This window comes from Manis javanica, chromosome 14 (assembly GCF_040802235.1).
Source record: "Manis javanica isolate MJ-LG chromosome 14, MJ_LKY, whole genome shotgun sequence".
Lineage (NCBI taxonomy): Eukaryota > Metazoa > Chordata > Mammalia > Pholidota > Manidae > Manis > Manis javanica.
In genome coordinates, this window is record NC_133169.1 from 77,163,423 (window position 1) to 77,186,614 (window position 23,192).

Below are 23,192 nucleotides of genomic sequence, written 5' to 3' on the forward strand. Positions count from 1 at the left end.
ATAAGATGACTTATCTGGTAGATTCTTAAAAATCATGTATATAAATTTATAAACTGAATTGGATTTCATCAAAATTAAGAAATTCTGCCCTTCCAAAGAGACTACCAAGATGAAAAGACAAGCCACAAACCAGGAGAAAATATTTTCAAATCACATATGTGACAAAGGACTTGTTTCCACAATATGTAAAGAACTCTCAAACTCATTAATAAGAAAACAAAAAAGCCAATATAAAAATGGGCAAAAGATTTTATGTATACTTTACCAAAGAAGATATATAGATGGCAAATAAGCACATGAACAGATGCTCAGCATCATTAATCATTAGGTAAATGCAAATTAAAACCACATAAGATATTCCTACACAAACTATTAGAATGGCTAAAATTTAAGACTGCCCATACCAAGTACTGTCAAGGATGTGAAGAAACATGATCTCTCATAAACTACTGGTAGAACTGTAAAATGATACAGCCACTTTGGAAAAGAGTTTTGCAGTTTTGGCAAAACCCAAAAAAGTAGTTTTGTTAGGTAGAAAAACAGACATGAGCAGCCAGGAAAGGAGAAGATGACGTTCAAGGTAAAAAACCAACCAGTGAGGGAGTCCCACTTGAATACAACAAAGTATCTGCAGGGAGATAACTTCCTTGCCTATTGGGACCAGGCCAAACAGGTCTCAACCCACGCCAGGCACAACTGACCAAAACTAAAAACATCCTGACCCACACCTCTTCATAATCTCATTGATAAAATATTGATTTTGCCCTCCCACACCAATGGGCTTTTCTGTGCGCATTTTGGGAAAAGACAGGTGCACCAAGAGGAATGGATGTATAACCAGAACTGTCAATCAAATAACTCACCCTATCAATCAAAGAGGCCCCTCCCAGCTAGGTCGTGGAAAACAGACCCTCTCTTAATAGCTCAGAGCCTTTGTCTAACTTGACTCTGACCACTCCTCGAAGTGTATTCAAGTAAAACTTTCCCTCTGCTTCTCTATATTTCTCTGTCTTTTAATTCTTTCTTTCAGCGGGACAAGAACCAAGGAGAACAAACTCAACCCACAACAGTTTAATATACACCTAGCATATGAATACAGCATTCTACTCCTAGGTGAAAGCATACACTCTTGGGTGAAAGCAAGAGAAAAGAAAGCATACACCCACGTAAAAATTTACAAGGAATGTTCATAACTTTATTGGTAATAGCCAAAACCTAAAAACAGCCCAAATGATCAACAGATGCCCCAAAATACCAAGTATATCTAGACAATGGAATACTACTGAGTAATAAAAAGGAATGAACTCTCATAGAAACAAGAAGGAACTGCAAAATAATTATGCTGAGTGAAAGAAGTCATACAAAAAAAGTAACGACCAAGAAGAAGAGCCAAGATGGCGGTGTGAGTAGAGCAGCAGAAATCTCCGCCCAAAACCACATATATTTTTGAAGATACAACAAATACAACTATTCCTAAAAGAGAGGCCAGAAGATACAGGACAACATCCAGGCTACATCCACACCTGCGAGAACCCAGCACCTCACAAAGGGGGTAAGATACAAGCCCCGGCCAGGCGGGACCCGAGCGGCCCTCACCCCAGCTCCTGGTGGGAGGAGAGGAGTCAGAGAGGGGAGGGAGAGGGAGCCCAGGACTGCTAAATACCCATCCGCACTGGGAGGACAGACACACAGTGCATGGGGTGCTGGATACTAGCGAAACGGGACAGTAAAACCTGCAGGTGGGTTCCTGCAGCCGGTGCCCCTGGGACAAAGAAAAGTGAGTGCTTTTTGAAAGTCTTAAAGGGACAGGGACCCCACAGCTGGATGGAAGCATCCCAGGACACTTAACCCAGCAGCTGGGAATCTCAGGGAAGTCCAGGCACCCTAACCTCGGAGGCCCCTCACAGCAATAAACAGCCTTGAACCTGTTCCCCCTCCAACGCAGCTCCACCATATTGGAGCAGCAGCCTGAAGCTTGCCACACCACAGCAGCATGGCAGAGCTTCTTTCACAGCGGCTGGGCAAGAATTAGAAACCCCGTCTGTGTGGAGCTGCATAGCACAAGCCACTAGGGGTCACTGTTCTCCCAGGAGAGGAAGGCGACAAACCAGCAAGAAGGGATGTTCTCCTAGTGACACACGTGCCAGCTCCCCACAACTACCTCTATCTCCATGAAAAGGCAGAAGAATTTGATACAGACCAGACTAACCCAGACATCCTCCCCTGAGAAGGAATCTGGGGAGATAGACCTAACCAATCTCCCTGAAAAAGAATTCAAAATAAAGGTGATAAACATGCTGATGGATCTTCAGAGAAATATGCAAGAGCTAAGGGATAAAGTCTGGAGGGAGATTACAGAAATATAACAATATCTGGAAGGACATAGAGCAGATGGGATGAGGTGCAAGAGGCTGTTAATGGAATAGAAATCAGAGAACAGGAACACAGAGAAGCTGACGCAGAGAGAGACAAAAAGATCTCCAGAAATGAAACAATATTAAGAGAACTGTGTGACCAATCCAAATGGAACAATATTCACATTATAGGGGCACCAGAAGAAGAGAGAGGAAAAAGGGATAGAAAGTGTTTTTGAAGAAATAATTGCTAAAAACTTCCCCAAACTGGGGGAGGAAATAGTTGCTCAGACTACAGAAGCACACACAACTCCCAACAGAAGGGACCCAAAGAGGACACCACCAAGACACATAATAATTAAAACGGCAAAGATTAAGGAAAAAGACAGAGTTTTAAGGGCAGCTAGAGAGAGGAAAAAGGTCACCTACAAAGGAAAATCCATCAGGCTATCATCAGACTTCTCAACAAAAACCTTACAGGCCAGAAGTGAATGGCATGATATATTTCATACAAAGAAACAGAAGGGCCTTGAACCAAGAACACTGTATTCAGCATGATTATCATTTAAATATGAAGGAGGGATTAAACAATTCCCAGACAAGCAAAAGTTGAGGGAATTTGCCTCCCACAAACCACTTCTACAGGGTATTTCAGAGGGACTGTTCTAGATGGGAGCACACCTAAGGCTAAACACATGTCACTAGAGAAAATAAAATCACAGCAAAGAAAGTAGACCAAACAAATACTAACTAAAGGCAAAAAATAAAATCAACTACCCACAAAAGCAGTTAAAGGAAACACAAAAGACCACAGTACAAAACACCCAACATATAAACAATGGAGGAGGAGGAATAAGAAGGGAAAGAAATAAAGAATCACCAGACAGTGTCTATAATAGCTCAATAAGCAAGATCAGTTAGGCAGTAAGATACTAAAGAAGCTAACCTTGAACCTTTGGTAACCACGAATCTAAAGCATGCAATGGCAATAAGTACATATCTTTCAATAATCACCCTAAATGTAAATGGACTGAATGCACCAATCAAAAGACACAGAGTAACAATGGATAAAAAAGCAAGACCCATCTATATGCTGCTTACAAGAGACCCACATTAAACCCAAAGACATGCACAGACTAAAAGTCAAGGGATGGAAAAACATATTTCATGCAAACAACAGAGAGAAGAAAGCAGGGGTTGCAGAACTGGTATCAGACTAAATAGACTTCAAAACAAAGAAAGTAACAAGAGATAAAGAAGGACATTACATAATGATAAAGGGATCAGTCCAACAAGAGGATATAACCATTCTAAATATATATACACCCAACACAGGAACACCAGCATATGTGAAACAAATACTAACAGAACTAAAGGAGGAACTAGAATGCAATGCATTCATTTTAGGAGACATCAACACACCACTCACTCCAAAGGACAGATCCACCAGACAGAAATAAGTAAGGACACAGAGGCACCGAACAACACACTAGAAAAGAGGGACCTAATAGACATCTACAGAACACCACATTCAAAAGCAACAGGATCCACATTCTTCTCAAGTGCACATGCAAAATTCTCCAGAATAGACCACATACTAGGCCACAAAAAGAGCCTCAGTAAATTCCAAAAGATTGAAATTCTACCAAGCAACTTTTCAGACCACAAAGGAATAAAACTATAAATAAATAGTACAAAGAAAGCAAAAAGGCCCACAAACACATGGAGGCTTAACAACACGCTTTTAAATAATCAATGGATCAATGACCAAATTAAAATAGAGATCAAGACACAAATAAATGACAACAACACAAAGCCCCAAATTCTGTGGGACACAGCAAAAGCAGTCTTAAGAGGAAAGTATATAGCAATCCAGGCATATTTAAAGAAGGATGAACAATCCCAAATGAATAATCTAATGTCACAATTATCAAAATTGGAAAAAGAAGAACAAATGAGGCCTAAAGTCAGCAGAAGGAAGGACATAATAAAGATCAGAGAATAAATAAATAAAATTGAGAGGAATAAAACAATAGAAAAAAATCAATGAAACCAAGAGCTGGTTCTTTGAGAAAATAAACAAAATACATAAGCCTCTAGCCAGACTTATTAAGACAAAAAGAGAATCAACACACATCAACAGAATAAGAAATGAGAAAGGAAACATCACGATGGACCCCATAGAAATACAAAGAATTATTACAGACTACTATGAAAACCTATATACTAATAAGCTGGAAAACCTAGAAGAAATGGACAACTTCTTAGAAAAATACAACCTTCCAAGACTGACCAAGGAAGAAACACAAAATCTAAACCAATTACCAGCAAAGAAATTGAAGCAGTGATCAAAAAACTACCCAGGAACAAAACCCCCGGACCAGATGGATTTACCACAGAATTTTATCAGACATACAGAGAAGACATAATACCCATTCTCCTTAAAGTTTTCCAAAAAATAGAAGAGGAGGGAATACTCCCAAACTCATCCTATGAAGCCAACATCATCCTAATACCAAAACCAGGCAAAGACCCCACCAAAAAAGAAAATTACAGACCAATATCCCTGATGAACATAGACGCAAAAATACTCAACAAAATATTAGCAAACCGAATTCAAAAATACATCAAAAGGATCATACACCATGACCAAGTGGGATTCATCCCAGGGATGCATGGATGGTACAACATTCGAAAATCCATCAACATCATCCACCACATCAACAAAAAGAAAGACAAAAACCACATGATCATCTCCATAGATGCTGAAAAAGCATTCAACAAAATTCAACATCCATTCATGATAAAAATTCTCAGGAAAATGGGTATAGAGAGCAAGTACCTCAACATAATAAAGGCCATATATGATAAGCCCACAGCCAACATCATACTGAACAGCAAGAAGCTGAAAGCTTTTCCTCTGAGATTGGGAACAAGACAGGGATGCCCACTTTCCCCACTGCTATACAAAATACATGATATTGTACATAAAAAACCCTAAAGACTCCAATCCAAAACTACTAGAACTGATATCGGAGTACAGCAAAGTTGCAGGATACAAAATAACACACAGAAATCTGTGGCTTTCCCACACACTAACAATGAACTAATAGAAAGAGAAATCAGGAAAACAATTCCATTCACAATTGCATCAAAAAGAGTAAAATACCTTGGAATAAACCTACCCAAGGAAGTGAAAGACCTATACCCTGAAAACTATAAGACACTCTTAAGAGAAATTAAAGAGGACACTAGCAAATGGAAACTCATCCCATGCTCCTGGCTAGGAAGAATTAATATCGTCAAAATGGCCATCCTGCCCAAAGCAATATACAGATTTGATGCAATCGCTATCAAATTACCAACAGCATTCTTCAATGAACTGGAACAAACAGTTCAAAAATTCATATGGAACCACGAAAAACCCCGAATAGCCAAAGCAATCCTGAGAAGGAAGAATAAAGTGGGAGGGATCTCGCTCCCCAACTTCAAGCTCTACTACAAAGCCACAGTAATCAAGACAATTTGGTACTAGCACAAGAACGGAGCCATAGACCAGTGGAACAGAATAGACTCCAAACATGAACCCAAACATATATGGCCAATTAATATTCGATAAAGGAGACATGGACATACAATGGGGAAATGACAAGTCTCTTCAACAGATGGTGCTGGCAAAACTGGACAGCTACATGTAAGAGAATGAAACTGGATCACTGTCTAAGCCCATACACAAAAGTAAATTCAAAATGGATAAAAGAACTGAATATAATTCATGAAACCATAAAACTCCTAGAAAATAACATAGGCAAAAATTTCTTGGACATAAACATAGGCGACTTCTTCATGAACATATCTCCCCAGGGAAGGGAAACAAAAGCAAAAAAAGAACAAGTGGGACTATATCAAGCTGAAAAGGTTCTGTATAACAAAGGACATCATCAATAGAACAAAAAGGTACCCTACACTATGGGAGAATATATTCATAAATAACAGATCCGATAAAGGGTTGACATCCAAAATATATAAAGAGCTCATGCACCTCAACAAACAAAAAGCAAATAATCCAATTAAAAAATGGGCAGAGGAGCTGAACACACAGTTCTCTGAAGAAGAAATTCAGATGGCCAACAGACACATGAAGAGATGCTCCACATCACTAGTCATCAGAGAAATGCAAATTAAAACCACAGTGAGATATCACCTCACACCAGTAAGGATCTCCACCATCCAAAAGACAAACAACAAATATTGGCGAGGTTGTGGAGAAAGGGGAGCCCTCCTACACTGCTGCTGGAAATGTAAACTAGCCCAACCATTGTGGAAAGCAGTATGCAGGTTCCTCAAAAAGCTCAAAATAGACATACTTTTTGCCCCAGGAATTCCACGTCTAGGAATTTACCCTAAGAATGCAGCACTCCAGTGTGAAAAAGACAGATGCACCCATATGTTTATCGCTGCACTATTTACAATAGCCAAGAAATAGAAGCAACCTAAGTGTCCATCAGTAGATGAATGGATAAAGAAGATGTGGTACATATACACAATGGAATATTATTCAGCCATAAGAAGAAAACAATTCCTACCATTTGCAACAACATGGATGGAGCTAGAGGGTATTATGCTCAGTGAAATAAGCCAGGCGGAGAAAGACAAGTATCAAATGATTTCACTCATATGTGGAGTATAAGAACAAAGAAAAACTGAAGGAACAAAACAGCAGCAGAATCGCAGAATCACAGAACCCAAGAATGGACTAACAGTTACCAAAGGGAAAGGGACTGGGCAGGAGGGGTGGGAAGGGAGGGATAGGGGCGGGGAAAAAGAAAGGGGGCCTTATGACTGGCATGTATAATGTAGCGGGGGGCATGGGGAGGGCTGTGCAACACAGAGATGACAAGTAGTGATTCTACAGCATCTTACTGCGCTGACGGACAGTGACTGTAATGGGGTGTGTTGGGGGGGGCACTTGGTGAAGGGGAGAGCCTAGTAAACATAATGTTCTTCATGTAACTGTAGATTAATGATATCAAAAAAAAGGTTATGATCATCTAATGCATGATTATATTTATATAAAATTCTAGAAAATGCAAACTGACTGATAGTGATAGGAAGAGCACTGGTTTGTCTTAGAATGGGAGAAGGGTGGGAAGAAAAGATTACAAAGCTTGAGGAAATTTGGTAAGTAATGAATATATATTTATTCATTGTGGTGTGGACTTACAGGTATGTACATATGTCAAAACTTAGCAAACCATACACTTTAAACATGTGAACTTTACTGCATAAGAGTTAAAAAATAAAAATGGAGAAAGAATTTCATAATCACTTAATAAATACAAGGAAATGATATATGAAATTTTTAAGAGGCTTTATGGGAAGAAAAGATGAGCACAATATGAAGATTATTTATATAGCCACCTGTACACCAGAGTGAGCCAAACAATGAAACTGTTTGGTGATGACAGGTTTACTGGGCTACTAATGACAAGCAAAGATGTCGGAACAGACCAAGTCACTGTCCTGTGAGCAGAATAAAGCAAATGATAAAGGACAATTCAGAAATCACTGCTGGAGACTATGTATCCACCATGCAATAGGATACACTCCAACACAGTGCCAAAAGAGAAATGCGAAAAGGAAAAGCAAGGACAGCAGATGTCAAAGGAAGCTCTCCAGAATTCTCTCCTCTGCTATCTATAGAAGGCGCTTTAGCAAATCTTTATGGGAAGTTGTCTTGGTATATATATATTCCTAAAAGAGCGACAAGAAACTCCCGAGAAATAAATAAAATTTTATTTGGTTTATTTCTGAATGATTTTTTGCCATTCCTGAGAAATGATTTTGCATTGAAAATTCTGATTGTCAATACAGAATAAGAATTTATACCAAAAATATATGTCTTTGTGACTTTAAATATTTAAAATGTTATATAACCTGCTATTCTTGAGTTTTTAGGTAACCCCAGGCAATGATGTTTTTTTCACTAAGGCAAAATAAAATGATACTTAATATAGTCTCCAATTGGTTCTTACAATATATTCATTTTAAATAAAACGTTTTTCTAGCTTAGATACACATTCTTAAGGGCATTTGAAAGGACAAATGCCTTTCATCCCATATTATGTACTACACCTCATAGGCTAAATTGTCCAAATTATCAGGGTAATCATCTTCAATGTAATTTTTTATAAATAAAGGTAATAACCCTTCTTCCTCTTTCCACCTATCCCCAAAGCTATAAATTAAGTTAAAAGACAGTGCTCCCAGCTAAACCAGGACTCTTGTTTTCACCATGTTTGCTTAAAGAACAGGCTCTGAAAGGAATACCCATATCCTAAATACAATAAGCTTTAAAAAAATCTAGCCCAAGACCAAACAAAAAAGAGGGGAGGGGGAGAAGGGAGTGGGAACATCATAATTGTCATTAATTGCTTATGGTTACCTAATAAATTTATTATTATCACTGTCTCTAAACTGTAAGCTCCATGAAGACAGAGATCAGGTCTATTCTGGTTCACTAATCAAAGAGAACAGCCGGGAGTAGATGATGGAGTACAGTAAGCAGTCAACAGATAATTTGTGTACAGGAATGAGTTACTGAGCAAACAAATGAGTGAATAAACACACACATACACAACTGATAAAGAGAACATAGATTTCAGGGGAAAAAAATTTATGCTATAATTTCTCTCTCAAGAAAATTAAACATTAGCTTTATGAAATAATTGATAGAATAAAAGAAGATGATGGACAGAAAAATGCTAAAATTATTATTAAGCACTTTGTCCAAATCTGACCTTTCCTTTGACTTTACACTCAGGGCTTCCAATATTTTTCTCTGAGCATTAAAACATCTAGTAGTCAAGAAACAAAACAAAAAATAGACAAATTGGACTCATCAAAATCAACAACTTTTTACATCAAAGAATACAATCAAGAAAGTAAAAAAAACAAAAACCCACAAAATGGAAGAATGTATTTGCAAGTCATATATCTGACAAGGGGCTATTTACAGAATATAAAGAATGCTTAAAATTCAGTAGTAAAAAAAAGTTAGATTTAAAAATCAACGATTGAACTGAAAGATATTTCTCCAAAGAACATATACAAATGACCAATAAGATTATAAAAAGATCCTCAACATTATTAGTCACTAGGGAAATACAAATCAAAATCACAATGAGGTATTACTCACCAAGACAGCCATAATTTTTTTTTTTAAAAGAACATAACTAGTGTTGGCCAAAATATGGAGAAACTGGATCATTCACACATTGCTAGATGAAATGTAAAACAGTACAGCTGCTTTCTAAAACAGTTTAGCAAACCATAAACATAAAAGCTAAAAAAGTTACACACAGAGTTACTGACCCAACAATTCCACTCCTCAGTAGGTACCCAAAATAATTGAAAACAGGTATTAATGCAAAAACTTGTACACAAATACTTATAACACCATTATAAATGGCGCAGTCTTTTATTTTATACTCTGCTCCTGTACACCTCTACCTGATTTATTATACTTGTGGATAAAAGTACCTTAAATTTAAGGCACTAAATTAGACAAAATGATTTTTGACATAAAATCATTAATTTAGGTTAATTTTAAAATAAGTTCAATCCAAACTTTTTTAATTAGCCTATTCTAGTGATAGCATGAAATGCTCAGTTAGAATGCCGAAGAACCATATTATACTCCCAGTTCTCCCCTGAACTGGCTGCAACTTCATTGCTGTCCTTTGCCTTCTGACATGATGAGAATGTTATTAATTTTTAAGATTCCTTCCAGTTTAAAAATTATATCATTAGCTGCCAAGGGATTTGAGAATTTCTCCGAGTAAAAGAAGTCAGTTCACAGTTAAGGACTCAATAAAGAACAGACTGAAGTAGGAAGGGAAGGCATTTCATATTCAGACCTCTGATAACTTTCTTTAAATTATCCTTTTACATACAGCAAGATCATAGCTGCTGTCAACTCATGTTCTTATCATCTGGAATCATATGCCCAATAGAAGCAAGTTAACTCAAGTTGTGGATGTAAATATAATGCTATCTACAACCTTGGAAATCAGCCTCAGAGCTTGTGAGGAGTACACAACATCCCAACACATAAGCCAGAAAGATCCAGAAAGTATGGATATATTTTGTTAACAACATTATGAATGCTATGCAAAGGTCAAATGAGTTATAATCACTGATAGAGTAAACCTCTGACATTCTGTATTTAATATTCAACCATTCTGACTGTGCCCCAAGGACACTGAAGTTTCATGACATGAAACAGTTATTTTGCTATGGTACCAATTTAAAGCATATTATTGCAAGGTACAGTATAAAAGTCACTTAACAAACAATAAGTAGAATAGGCTATTCAGAAGCTACATTTCACTGAAGTTGCATTATTCCCTATTTTACCAGACTATTTACATATTAAACTCTGTGAAGTAAAAAAAAACAACTCTTCTTTTATAGAGCAAAAGGGCATTAAAAAGTAAGCCAGCTCCCAATGCTAGTAAAATTAAAGAATAAAATTGAAAGGGTAATGCCAAGAAAATGGAAACACTAACTTGAAAGACTATCGGCACCCCTATGTTCACTGCAGCATTATTTACAATAGCCAAGATACACAACCTGTGTCCACTGATGGATGAAATGGATAAAGAAAATTCAGTGTGTATATTCAGATATGCACACACACACACACACACATACACACACACACACACACACACACACAGTGGAATATTATTCAGCAACAAAAAAGAAGGGAATCTTGACATTTGCAACAACACAGATGGACCTTGATGGCATTATGCTAAGTGAAGTAAAGAAAGACAAATACTATATGGTATCTCTTATAAGTTGAATCTAAACAAACAAACAAACAACAACAAAAAAAAACCAAGCTCGTAGATACAAAGAACAGACTGGTGGTTGCCAGAGGTGGGGGATGGACGGTAGGAGAAATGAATGAAGGGAACCAAAAGGTACAACATAACAGTTATAAAATAAGCAAGTCATAGGGATGTGATGTACAATGTGACAACTATAGTTAATAATACTGTATTGCATATTTGAAAGTTGCTAAGAAAACATATCTTAATAGTTCTCTTATAACACAAAAAAAACTGTATGTATGGTGAGCAATATTAACTAGACTTACTGTAGAGGTCATTTTGCAATATATACAAATACCCCGAATCATTTTATTGTATACCTGAAAGTAATACCATTATATGTCAATTATATTTCAATACAAAATAAAAGGATAATGGTGAATGTGAATTTGGCAGTATTTTAGATACATAACATAAACTAGTCAATGACAGCATTCTATGGCGTCAAGAAAAGGTTTTCAAGAAAATGTCTCCACGAGTGAGTGCTCCCAATGATGCCCAGCATATCAACTGAGAAATTATGCTTTAGGGTAAGTTTCAAAGACAATACAGCAAGAATGTGCAAATACTCACTGGAAATCAGTTTATGAAGAAAGCCAGGAACCCCTACAAACATTTCTATATTCATCTTGAGTTTATTCTTAGCAAATGTCAAGAGTCTCCTGTGTAAAATCCCTCTGACTGTAGCAATTCACTTGGAAATGGTCTGGATATATTAGACATTCAGATTGAAAGGAGGCAAAGTTAACGGTTTGCGTTACAATTCCTTTATTCCCTAACTAGGTAAATATGAAGTTCAGATATGGTTACTTCCTTATTTGGGGAGGGGGTGGGGGAATCTACATATTTTTTCTGCAAAGAAAGCAATACTTTGGATTTTAATTCTGATTTTTGTTTTCTTTCTGCCATTTCTCTCATATATTTGGCACGAAATTTTTATACAACCATACAAAGTGAATGGACCAACTGAGAGTATCAGCTAAGACAAATTTATGCAAAAAACAGATGTGGGTGTATGTGTATTGAGGGGGTAAAAAAAAATGACAAATTACTTTAAGAAATAAAATATAATTAACCACATTACTTATAAATTTTGGAGACTTAGACAAAAAACAATCTAAACTTTCCTTTTACATTTTTATTTTTTACTTGTTGGTCAAGACTATAAGAGAGAATTATTAAAATATTTATAAAGAGCACTAACTTTGAATGAACCAAGAAATGTATAAACAAAAATGCTTTTACAAGAAAGCAATGGATGTGTAGTGGCCTAGTTACCTAGGGGGTTTTTCGTCTGCTGATCCATGCTTTTAAATCATTCTTCTGATAGCGGCCCACGTCCTCCAAGGAACTTCTTCCTGATTGCCCTTCTGTCAATAATGGTACCACCGTTCACCCCAATGAAGACCATCCAAGACTCTATACAGCAAAGGAGAAATCGTCTTTCTATTAAGATAAATAAAACCAGGAGGAGACTAATCTGCTGCTCCCCACAGACATCTTCCAGTAGCAGGAAGTCCAGTCATGATAAGAGAAAATCAGACCAACACAAAGGGAAGCAAAACTCAAAAACAGAGTTGCCTGAGAACCACACCCAGCCAGGCCTGAAGCCATTCATATCCATTGCATGCTTCTCAGTTACAGGACCTATATCTTCCTTTTTAGTTTGACTTGGTCTGAGTTGGATTTCTGTCATTACTCATAAAAGGGTGTAGCTCTGCGGGGTACCATTTTCCCAGCCTGGGGTGAATAAACCCATGAAACCAAAATCAGTTGAGGGAAAAACTAAAGTGGGAGAAACCTGGTTACTGCATACAAGAAGCCTAGCTCCATCCATCCCTCTCCTACGGCTAAGCCGGCTCACCGGTTTCTCTGGCTCAGCTCTTGCTCCCTCCACCCCTGTTTCTCCCATCCTAGCACATGCTCACCTCTCCCCTTTTGCAAACACCTATTGCTAAGGAAATGGACTAAGGAGAGAAGAGCTTCTCTCCAACCCTTGTAAACACCTATTGACATGGAGATGGACTAAGTCCAGGAGAGAGATTCTGGAAATACTGCGATTTTACCCACAAAGAGGCATGTTACTTAAAACATATTTGTATCCACTTATTAAAGCAGAGGTCCTACAAAAGTCTATTATAAAATGAAAATTTTTTTTTCAGAAAAGCTAATGAATATGGGTTACTAATTAACTAAAAATCACATAATTTTTCAAGAACTGGAAAATATATTAAATACAAGCAAACCTTTTTAGTGTTACAGAAGCTGGTTGCTATATTATCAACATTTTATAATTTTATATCTAAAGATATGTCTATAATTAGTTCTAAAAATCAATACCCTTTTTACCTCAACTTACCTATTTATCTCTGTTTATATACATACAACTTCTTTTAGAAAGAGTGAATGTACAGATTTCATTGGTTTTTTGAAACAACTTCTAGGAATATATTTTGTCTAACCAAACCATACCCACATTTGGGCTAGATATTGAATGACACTCTAAAAAGCCATACATATTATTACTTCAAAGATGATCCATATTTCCCAAATATAATAAGATGAAATTGTGATTATGAACAGTGTTGGGTTTTTAATTACTATGTTTTTTTCAGGTAAAAAATTATTAAGATCAGATCATCTTTGCTGGGCTAGAGCTAGCAAAATTCCATTTCAAAAAGTAAAATTTGGATATCCATTCCTCACTCTCAAAAGGTTCAGAAAACCATAAGTAAACAGAGAAAGAGAGGCCAACATGGCAAATATGGCACAAAATGTTAACACTTGAGGGTATCTGAAGAACCTTTTTATTATCTTGAAACTTTCAAGTCTGAAGTTATATCAACATAAAAGTTAACAACTTAGTACCCTGTCATATAATTACTAGAATTAAATGATTTATATTTATATCTATTTTCTATTTTGTGAACTTTGTTTTCATACATACAACACATTCTTTAACTGAGATTTTTGCCTTTACATTTTTCCTCTCTAAGCACTCTAAGCTTATGAAGCCTTTATCTGATTTATAGTTTTCCAGAAAACCATTTGCCTTTTCTCTTTAGTTTATGGTGATATTTTCCCTCATGAAGTCAAATATATCTGATGTTACTCTTAAGTATTTTCTTTTATCTTACGGTTGTAAAATACCCACTTCAAGGTTAAACAAATACCCATGGTACATTTGCTTCTGGTTTTGAAAAACAAAACGGGGGAAGAGTGATAGAAATGTATAACATAGTAGGACTGGGGAAATTATTTAATTTATCTATTCTCTTATCTGCCACTCAATTTAAAGGAGAAAAATCATTTTGGTGAATTATACTTTTTAAAATAACTTTTCATCTTTTTTTATTGATGTATCATCAACATACAGTTTTATATTGGTTTCAAATGTACAACACAGTGGTTCAACAGTTTCCCATATTATTAAATCCTCACTCACTCTAGTGCAGTCAAACTTTTTAATGTGACTATGTACTTCATTTCTGTGGTAGTCACGTAGCCCCAACAAAATGAAAGACTGACCACGCAGAGATGGCATATCCATGCAAAAAAAGGAAAAAACTTTCAAATATCTGCACCAGAACCTTTTATAGATATAACACTTTTGTTAAACTTTCTCTGTATATTGGGAAAATTTGCGGATTTTTTACCTGGAATGTACCACAATTTAAGAGTATTCATGCATTTTCTGAACTGGTCCTTGTGGGATACAGGGAATATTTAAGAACTTAGATAAAACTATGCAACCTATTATGTAATAGCTAATATGTATATATTCTTGGTGGAAGTTTTCCATTTTAGAAGCAGTATACCACTTTGGTTAAGACCATAAGCTTTAGCTCTAAGCTAGATGGATTAAAATTGTAGCTCTGTTGTGAAACAGTTACGTGATCTAAAGCAAATAATTTAACATTTGTGTGTCTTCGTTTCCTCATCTGTTATCTAAGATAATAATAATATTTACCACACAGATTTGAGGAGATTAAACAAGATAATACATGCAAAGCGCTTGGAATTTGTGCTGGCCCACTCAAAGGACACAACATGTCAGCTATTTTTTAGAACTGTTTCTTATATTTGATTCTCATTCCACAGCCATGTCTACATTTTAGTCAAAGGGAATGAAAATGACAAAGAACTTGAGATTAAAATTTCAGAAACAGGGTTTCACTGTTACTTTTCTCTAAGTACATGGCGTGTATGCACCTAACAATAACACAGGCAAACATATAAAACTGTGGGATATGCAGGAATAATGTCATTAAAAATACATAAACGTAAGCTTTTCATATAACTTTTTCAGTATCAAACAGCCCAAGTACACCAAAATAAAAGTATAAAGAAAAATGCAAAATACAAACTTTTAAAAAATGTAATATTTATGCCACTAAATACAAAATGTGAATTTTTTTAAATTTGTAGACTATGTACAAAAATTTGCCTGTACTTACCCACATAAAATCATAAACTTATTCAAAATACTGTAGGCAATGTTATTTTCACAATCCAACAAAGTAAAAAATAAAAATAAAAGTGACTAAAAATACTATAGCACTTGAAAACACACTAATAATCCACGGGTAGAAAAAAATCAAAACTAATTATAAGTTATATCAATGCTATAGACAGAACACATCACCCAAAACTACAGATCACAGAGAAAGTCAGCAGGAAACACTGCAGCCTCCTCTCCTTGTTTTACTAAGGAAGGAACTTGCTGCTCTTAGTAAAAGAATATAGTACTCTCATTACAAATCTTAAAAATCAGAAAATAATAAACTGAAAGAGATGAAAGAAACTAACCAAGACAAAAGTTCAAATTAATGAAAAAAAAATACAGTACAATAGCTATTAAAATAATCCAAAGGCTAATAATTTAAAAACTCAATAATATAGATAAATGTCTTTCAAGTCTGTTTATGGAAAAAAAATGTGTGTATGATTAGAAAGGAGAAAGGACACATTCAGAAGAAATTAAAGTACTTAAGACTAAATACTGATACATGGCAACCAATATGTTAACTCAGGGAAAAGGCTAAAAAAGATAAAAATTATTAAAAACTGAACCAAATAGAAGTAGAAATCTTGAATGATTTCTATAAAATAATTTGAAATAAGGATTTAAAAGTTACCTTTTCTAAAGACACCAGAACCAGGTGGTTTCACCAATGAGTTCCATCTATTTTTTTAAGGCTCAAGGAATTTAATTATTTACACTATGCCAGGCCATAGCAAAATATTAAAAGCTCTATTTATTTGGTAAAGTAGCATTATCTTAGCAACCAAACCTAATAGTAAAAGTACAATATACAAATTATAATTCACTACCACTAAATAAAATTAGGCTTCAGCAGTATATCAAAAGGATAACATAATTTGACTAAATAGAGTTCATTCCAAGGACACAAGAACGGTTCAATACTAGGAGAGTATCATTATTATTAATTATATCAACTAAGTGAATGATATACAGATGATTATAATAATGAAAAACAAAATAGTATTACATAAAAATTGAGCCATTCCTAATAAGAACAAAGTAATTTAATTGCCAAGAAAAAATATTTAAACGTAACACTTCTTAACAAAAACACTACTATATATAGCAATAATTAGTCCTTAGACTTCTCTCCTTGAATGTCTGAAAGACTCTTAATATAGCTAAATGCATGAACTATGGTGACATCTGTCAGTAGGAACTGAGAAAGAAAAAACGTATTTGAAATTTTATATATATTTATCCCACACACACACAAGCATATACATACATTCACCATATAAACACCATCAAATTTATATACAAAAACATGTGTATTTCTTCACAGAAAACAAATACAACATATATAATTATACATTTGTATTTATTCTATTTTAAAATACTAGTTTACCTGTTTCGGCAGTCGGAACAAGGAATTCTTATAGAAAATGTCCTTTGCCTGGCTCCATGTACCATCAATGATGATGATGGTGGAAGGATAAATAGGAGAATCTAATATAAATTCTTCCAAATTAGCAGCCTCAACCCCTGGATATAATATTAATGTGTCAGATTTCCGACAAACAGTTGAAATTTCAGGATCTCTAAAAGTTGAAAAAAGAAGTCTTTATTAGGTGGTGGGGAGGGGAGAAGTTCTATTGTTCTTACTGAATGTTATTCAAAAACACATGTCAAAGCATTTGGGCACTGGAGATGTAATAATGAAAGAGACACCTCTGTCTGCATGCAACAAAACAACATAAAAGGGGAAGGAGACTAGCTAAAGAGTCAATCAAAGACAGTAAATGGCATCTTCAAACTGATAAACGGCATCTATAAAAAAATGTACAGCCAATGTAATACTTAACAATGTCCCATAAGATTGGGATCAAGGTAAAGATATTGGCTTTCACCACTCCTAATAATCATTGTTCTTAAGGTCCCAGTACTGTAATAAGGCAAGAAAATAAAATAAAAGGCATAAAGATTGGAAAGGAAGAAGTATAAATGACCATATTTGCAGATAATAATGCCACTTAGATAGTTCTAGGGACTCTACAAGACAATTTCCAGAACAAATGAATTTAGAAAGTCACTGCATACAAGGTTAATATATAAAACCCAAATGTTTCCTTATATAGTAGAGGCAAAGAAATTGAAAATTAGTATTTTTAAAATCCACTTACCAAAGATATGAAAAGCAGTATGTTTCTTAATCATTCTCCCATGATTACATCATATACTCTAACAAAAGTCTAAATTAATCATTCAATTACCAGATTAATATTAAGTCAATAATCTTAATTAACTTTAAGATGTATCACTGAATAATAATTTACTAAGTAAGCACTATATTAGACACCATAGGAAAAACTTAACTACTTAATAAAATAGGCCCAAAATGGCAAACTTCTTTTCCCCAAGCACATTTGCGGACTGGTGAAATAGTCAAATGTCACGGATGACCCAGATAGTTTCCACTTCTACAACCATAAATGCTCACTACTTTTGCAAAATAACCTGGAGTGAAGTTGGTAGATTAGGTGGAACAGAGTTTCACATTATATATATAGACCCACATCCACACAAGAATTACAGAGAAACTACATTACAAAAAGCCTCTGTGTGAAATAAGTGTCCCATGTAAATCACATCGCTGCGTTTTCCCTGAGAAGAGCTCTGGATCTCACTCCGACGTGCAACAAAATGTCAAAATCATAACTGCACCACCAAGCCGAGTAAATCTCATGTCCAGGAGCAAGGCAATGCAAAACCTTTAACAGAAAATTCTATAGGGGAAAAGAGTGCCTAGCCAATAGTTTCAGAGAAGGGAAAAAATGTTATAGAGTCTAAGGTGACATTACTTTCATAATATGAAGCTAAATAATAAAGGAAGCTAAAATAATAAAGGAAGGAAAAAGTATGGTCGATTCTTTGGGCTTGGTGCTAGTATTAGTCTTACTTAGCATTTTCATAAATGAACTCATAGCAACTTCCATATTTTCAAGAGAAATTAAATTTTGCATTTAAAAATATATTTGTACAGACAGGATCAAAGTAATCTGTGTAGGCTTTATGAATGGATAGAAAAGCACAAATATGCGCAGACTTGTAGAAAAATTTAAAAATACATAGAGTATGTAATATATATGTATGATAATGGGTTCTGTAATACACTGTGAAATAAGGTCCAAGAACATCAGAACTGTCAATGAAGGTATCAACTAATGGGCTGCTGTACGTAAAAATTCTGAGCCTTATCAAAAAGAATATTTTAGAGATGACAGGAAAACGCAGCCTATCTATCCTTTAAAAAAGTATGATGTGTCTATAATAACAATATTAAATATAGTTCTACTCGGTATACCTTAGAAAAGCTTTAATATGCTAGAAATGTGTAGCTAAGTACTTAAACACATATCATATATAATTAGAAAAAAAAGAAAGAAACTGAACTAAATCTAATACAAGTATCCTACCATCTTGAAGGCACTTTTTAACAAAAATGAAACAGTAAACATGAGCCCTTTAGGCTCAGCATATATTACTATGAAATTCAGACAATGATTATTGCTTTGTTTACTCCATTCTGGTCTGTGTTTCTGAAGGGTGTGTTTGTTTATATTTTGCCTTGTCTTTCTTTTATTAATTTGAGGGAGAAGGCAGAACTTAAATTTTTTGGCCACTTTCAATATGCCAAGTTCTAGGTCTAATGAATAAGCTGATGGAAACCAATTTTAAAGATTTGTGTAGGAAACAACTATTTTATATTGCCCTGAAAGTTAATTTACCTTTCTTCACTGAAGCGACGACCAACCTTGACTTTACACTTGTCCTGGGGGAGGCACGCTGCTAGTAGAGGAACTGTCCGCAACACTTTATTTTCCTTCAATTGAAAATTTAATTGAAATGTAGGTTTTTACTCAAACACACTTTTAAAACTTTCATGTCTAACATTTGATTCATAACATTATATATAATTTTCCAAATCTTTCAGTATAGACTACAGTTTAATAAAAAGACCTATACTTTCTCTGAATTATCAGTATTAAATATAATACAACTGTGCATTTTTATTCTATTTGGGTATATTTAGAGGTCTGCTAATCAAATAACATTAATGTAAATAATGTTTAAGGTCATGAAAAATGTAAATCTGTGCTTAACTAAACTGAATCATTTATTCTGAGAAACTTTATTTCAATAGTAATTACATTTTGTAGTTCACCAGTTTGAAGGTAATCGCCTAGATCTGTCTGCTCTAAAAAACAAAACAATGAGGTATCAAAGGGACACAGAAGCCAATCACAGAGAGCTCCCAATGGCCAAACTGGAACAACTTCGGCAACAAATAAATAACATGATATTTGGATTACAACCCAAAATATAAAAAGAAGACCCCAGATTGACATAAATAAATGACAAAAATAATAAATGGGAGAGAAGAGACAAATCTTCCTTACAGAAGAATTTCAAGTAATAAATTTTAATACTCCCCACTCCAGGAGGTGGAGCTTAATATCTCCTTCCGAACCACTTGAGTGTGGGCTGGATTTATGGCCTTGCTTCCAAAGAGTAAAGAGTATGGAAGGGGGAAAAAATTATGACTTTAGAGTGAAATAATCTAGAGTGACCATTTCTGTAAATTTCATTAACTCTCATCAGTGTTTTTTTTTTAATGTCCTAGCTTCCAATACTACAAACCACTTCTCTTGTTGTCACAAGAATTCCATCCTTCATAGAGTAGAGCCAGGTGATTAGCTATTCTGCCTTAGACTTGAACACCTCTTGGTTATTTTATTCCATAATGTTCAGTCACTGTTTGGCTCTTCCACACTAGCCCGACTGAGGAAGTCATGCTTGATCAAATAAGTGGCAGAGGCCCTCTCTAATCAGTCTACCTATACACAGCCCAGTGTTATCTTTATCACTTTACATAATCTTGATTATATACGTCCTCACCGTGAATAATTTGACTATCTTTGTGTCTACAAAAGAATGAGAGTGTACTTAGGGAACATCAAATACTACTTACTTTAGGAATAGCAGAGTTACTTAGCAAATTAATACACAAAACAATAATGTTACATATGATTTTACTAAAGTAATTAAAAATAAATTTACAATTACAGCATTTATGTCTATAACAGACACCAAAAGTATTGTATTAACAGTATTCAACCACCACATGCACACATGCTATATATACATATATACACTCTTTGCGGCACATTTATGTTTACCCCTTTCACCCCTGGGTCTCTGAAGTATTGATTAAAATAGTTATGTAAAAGGCACGTTTAAAGATGCTGAGAGTAATTAAGCTGACCTATCAAATAAAAAGTTGGAAAAGGACATACAAGAGTCAGAATTTGTTCAGATTTTAACTAATAACAACATGAAGCAGGCTGGAGCTCTGAAGGACCCTGCAAATAGCAATCTGGAGCAGCTTATATGAAGAATGGGCCTAGGAAGAGATAGGTGTGAGCAATGTTTGAGGACATTTTCCAGTATTTCACACTGCTTTCTTCCCTTCTTACCATCACTATAAGACTTTGACACATGCTTAAATCACTTTCCAAACTTTTATCAAAGTAACACATGTATACATGTCAAATTAAATAGTTCCAAATTATTTATAATATTCCCAGATATACTCCCAAAGGCAATCACTTTAACTCTTTTAGCTATTCCTTCTGGTAACTATCTCCATAATTCTATGTAATATGTGTGTTTTGCTTTTTCTTGATTTATCGATTTTAGGTATTATCTACAAACTACCACTTATTATCATCATAATAGCAAACTTTAATTGATTTCATTCTAAGTACATTTTACATATATAGATAGATTCATTTACTGTTCACAGTAAAATAATAAAAAAGTACATCTTTTATCATGTCCATTTTACTAATGATGAAACTAAAGCATGGAGAGGTTAATTAACTTACCCAAGGTTACAGAGTTGACAGAACTATTAGGGACTTAAACTCAAAGGAAACTGGCTCCAGGATTCTCACTCTAACCAACTGTACTTTATAACTATGGCCTCTTATAAATAAATGAGGATTTAGCTTTCTCACATCATTCTTTACCCTAAGATTTTCTAATATTTTTAGTTAAATCAATAAACAGTAAACGTTGCAACCATTATTGCAACATTTACATTGTTCACAAAAGGCCAAGCAATTGACCATAATATATCTTCTTGTAAAGCTTTTTGTTATTTTTGTAATGACTATATTGTTTTACCCTTAAGTAATTTTCTACATATATACACCTACTCTTTGAAATGCACTACCATATCACTTCGGTTATCTTCTATTCCATCAAGTCTTCTTTCCCCAAAGTCCCTTCCTAGAGCCTTTCCAAATGGTTTTCAATCACCTTTTTAGGGGGGAGTCATCAGAATGGCATATTCTTTTATTGACAACAGTGTGCTCAGATTAAGCACAAGTCAGCCCAGTATTATTGAGTTAGATAAGGAAAAACAATATGAATACATGTGTATATACATAAAATGCATTTGCAGCACACACAGTTATAAAAAGATACCTAAACTGTGTATTAACCAAAGAAGGAAGGAGGGAGGGAATGATTTGAAAACATTAAAACTGCCACGGATCAATGAAAACACTACATTTTAAAAGCCATCTTATGTCTAGAACCACAATAATGAAAAAACATCATCTATATACATTGCTAAATGAAAATAGCATTTGCCATCAAAAGACAAGTGTTCACTGTTACAACAATAAGTTATAGTTTCATGTAAATTGGAGCTGCACAGGTACTGTGAGTTTAAATGCAGCAAAATAATGCTACTAATAAAATTGCCACAATCCTGACAAAAGCATGTTGTTTCATTAACAATGAGAAAAAAGTCACCCAACAAATGGTATGTTTAAGAATTTGCAATAGAAGAGTAAGTGTTTCACCATTTGGAAAAGGAAAAGATTAATATCCTTCACGTCTCTGTTAAAGTCTTCAAGTTGTACAGGCTTCAGAAATTCAAGAAAAAAATTATTCCTTCTTCAAAAGCCTGATTTGATCTGTGATGTCATGAGTTCCTAACATCCTGAAAGTTTTGACTTCAGTTTACACTAAACCCATTTCGCACCATGCACAACTAGTTGTGTACTGATTATAATCTGTGATTATCTATGACCTCCTTCCCTCCCCTCTTCATTACTGCAGTTAACCAAGAGTTACATACATACCAGTATATGCGCAATTCTCACCAATACAGAAACTAAGAAGTCTTTATATACTATGTATGTGTGTGTGTATATATATATAACTATAAAATACACATATTTTTCTATTCATTTAAAGATATAAAAAATTATTTCATACACTTTGTAACACTAAAATGCTAAAAGATGTCAATTAATATAAGGTATGATCAAAATCTTCTTAGCTCTTTACTCATTGTAAAGAGACCTACTCCCGAAA

General features: G+C 34.9%; 1 protein-coding gene across 3 annotated transcripts in view; it reads right to left on the reverse strand.

Moving 5' to 3' along the window:
* DTWD2 (DTW domain containing 2) overlaps positions 1-23,192 on the reverse strand; it is a 143,233-nt gene that overhangs the window by 101,641 nt on the left and 18,400 nt on the right. For all 3 annotated transcript variants that reach the window (XR_012124841.1, XM_073221123.1, XM_073221124.1), the window contains 2 exons: positions 19,529-19,623; positions 17,149-17,341 (listed from right to left, as the gene is read on the reverse strand). Coding sequence is in view for 2 of the 3 variants with exons in the window: in XM_073221123.1 (XP_073077224.1) it covers positions 17,149-17,341; positions 19,529-19,623 (288 nt within the window). In the remaining variant the exon portion in view is untranslated. The remainder of the gene's footprint in view (positions 1-17,148; positions 17,342-19,528; positions 19,624-23,192) is intronic.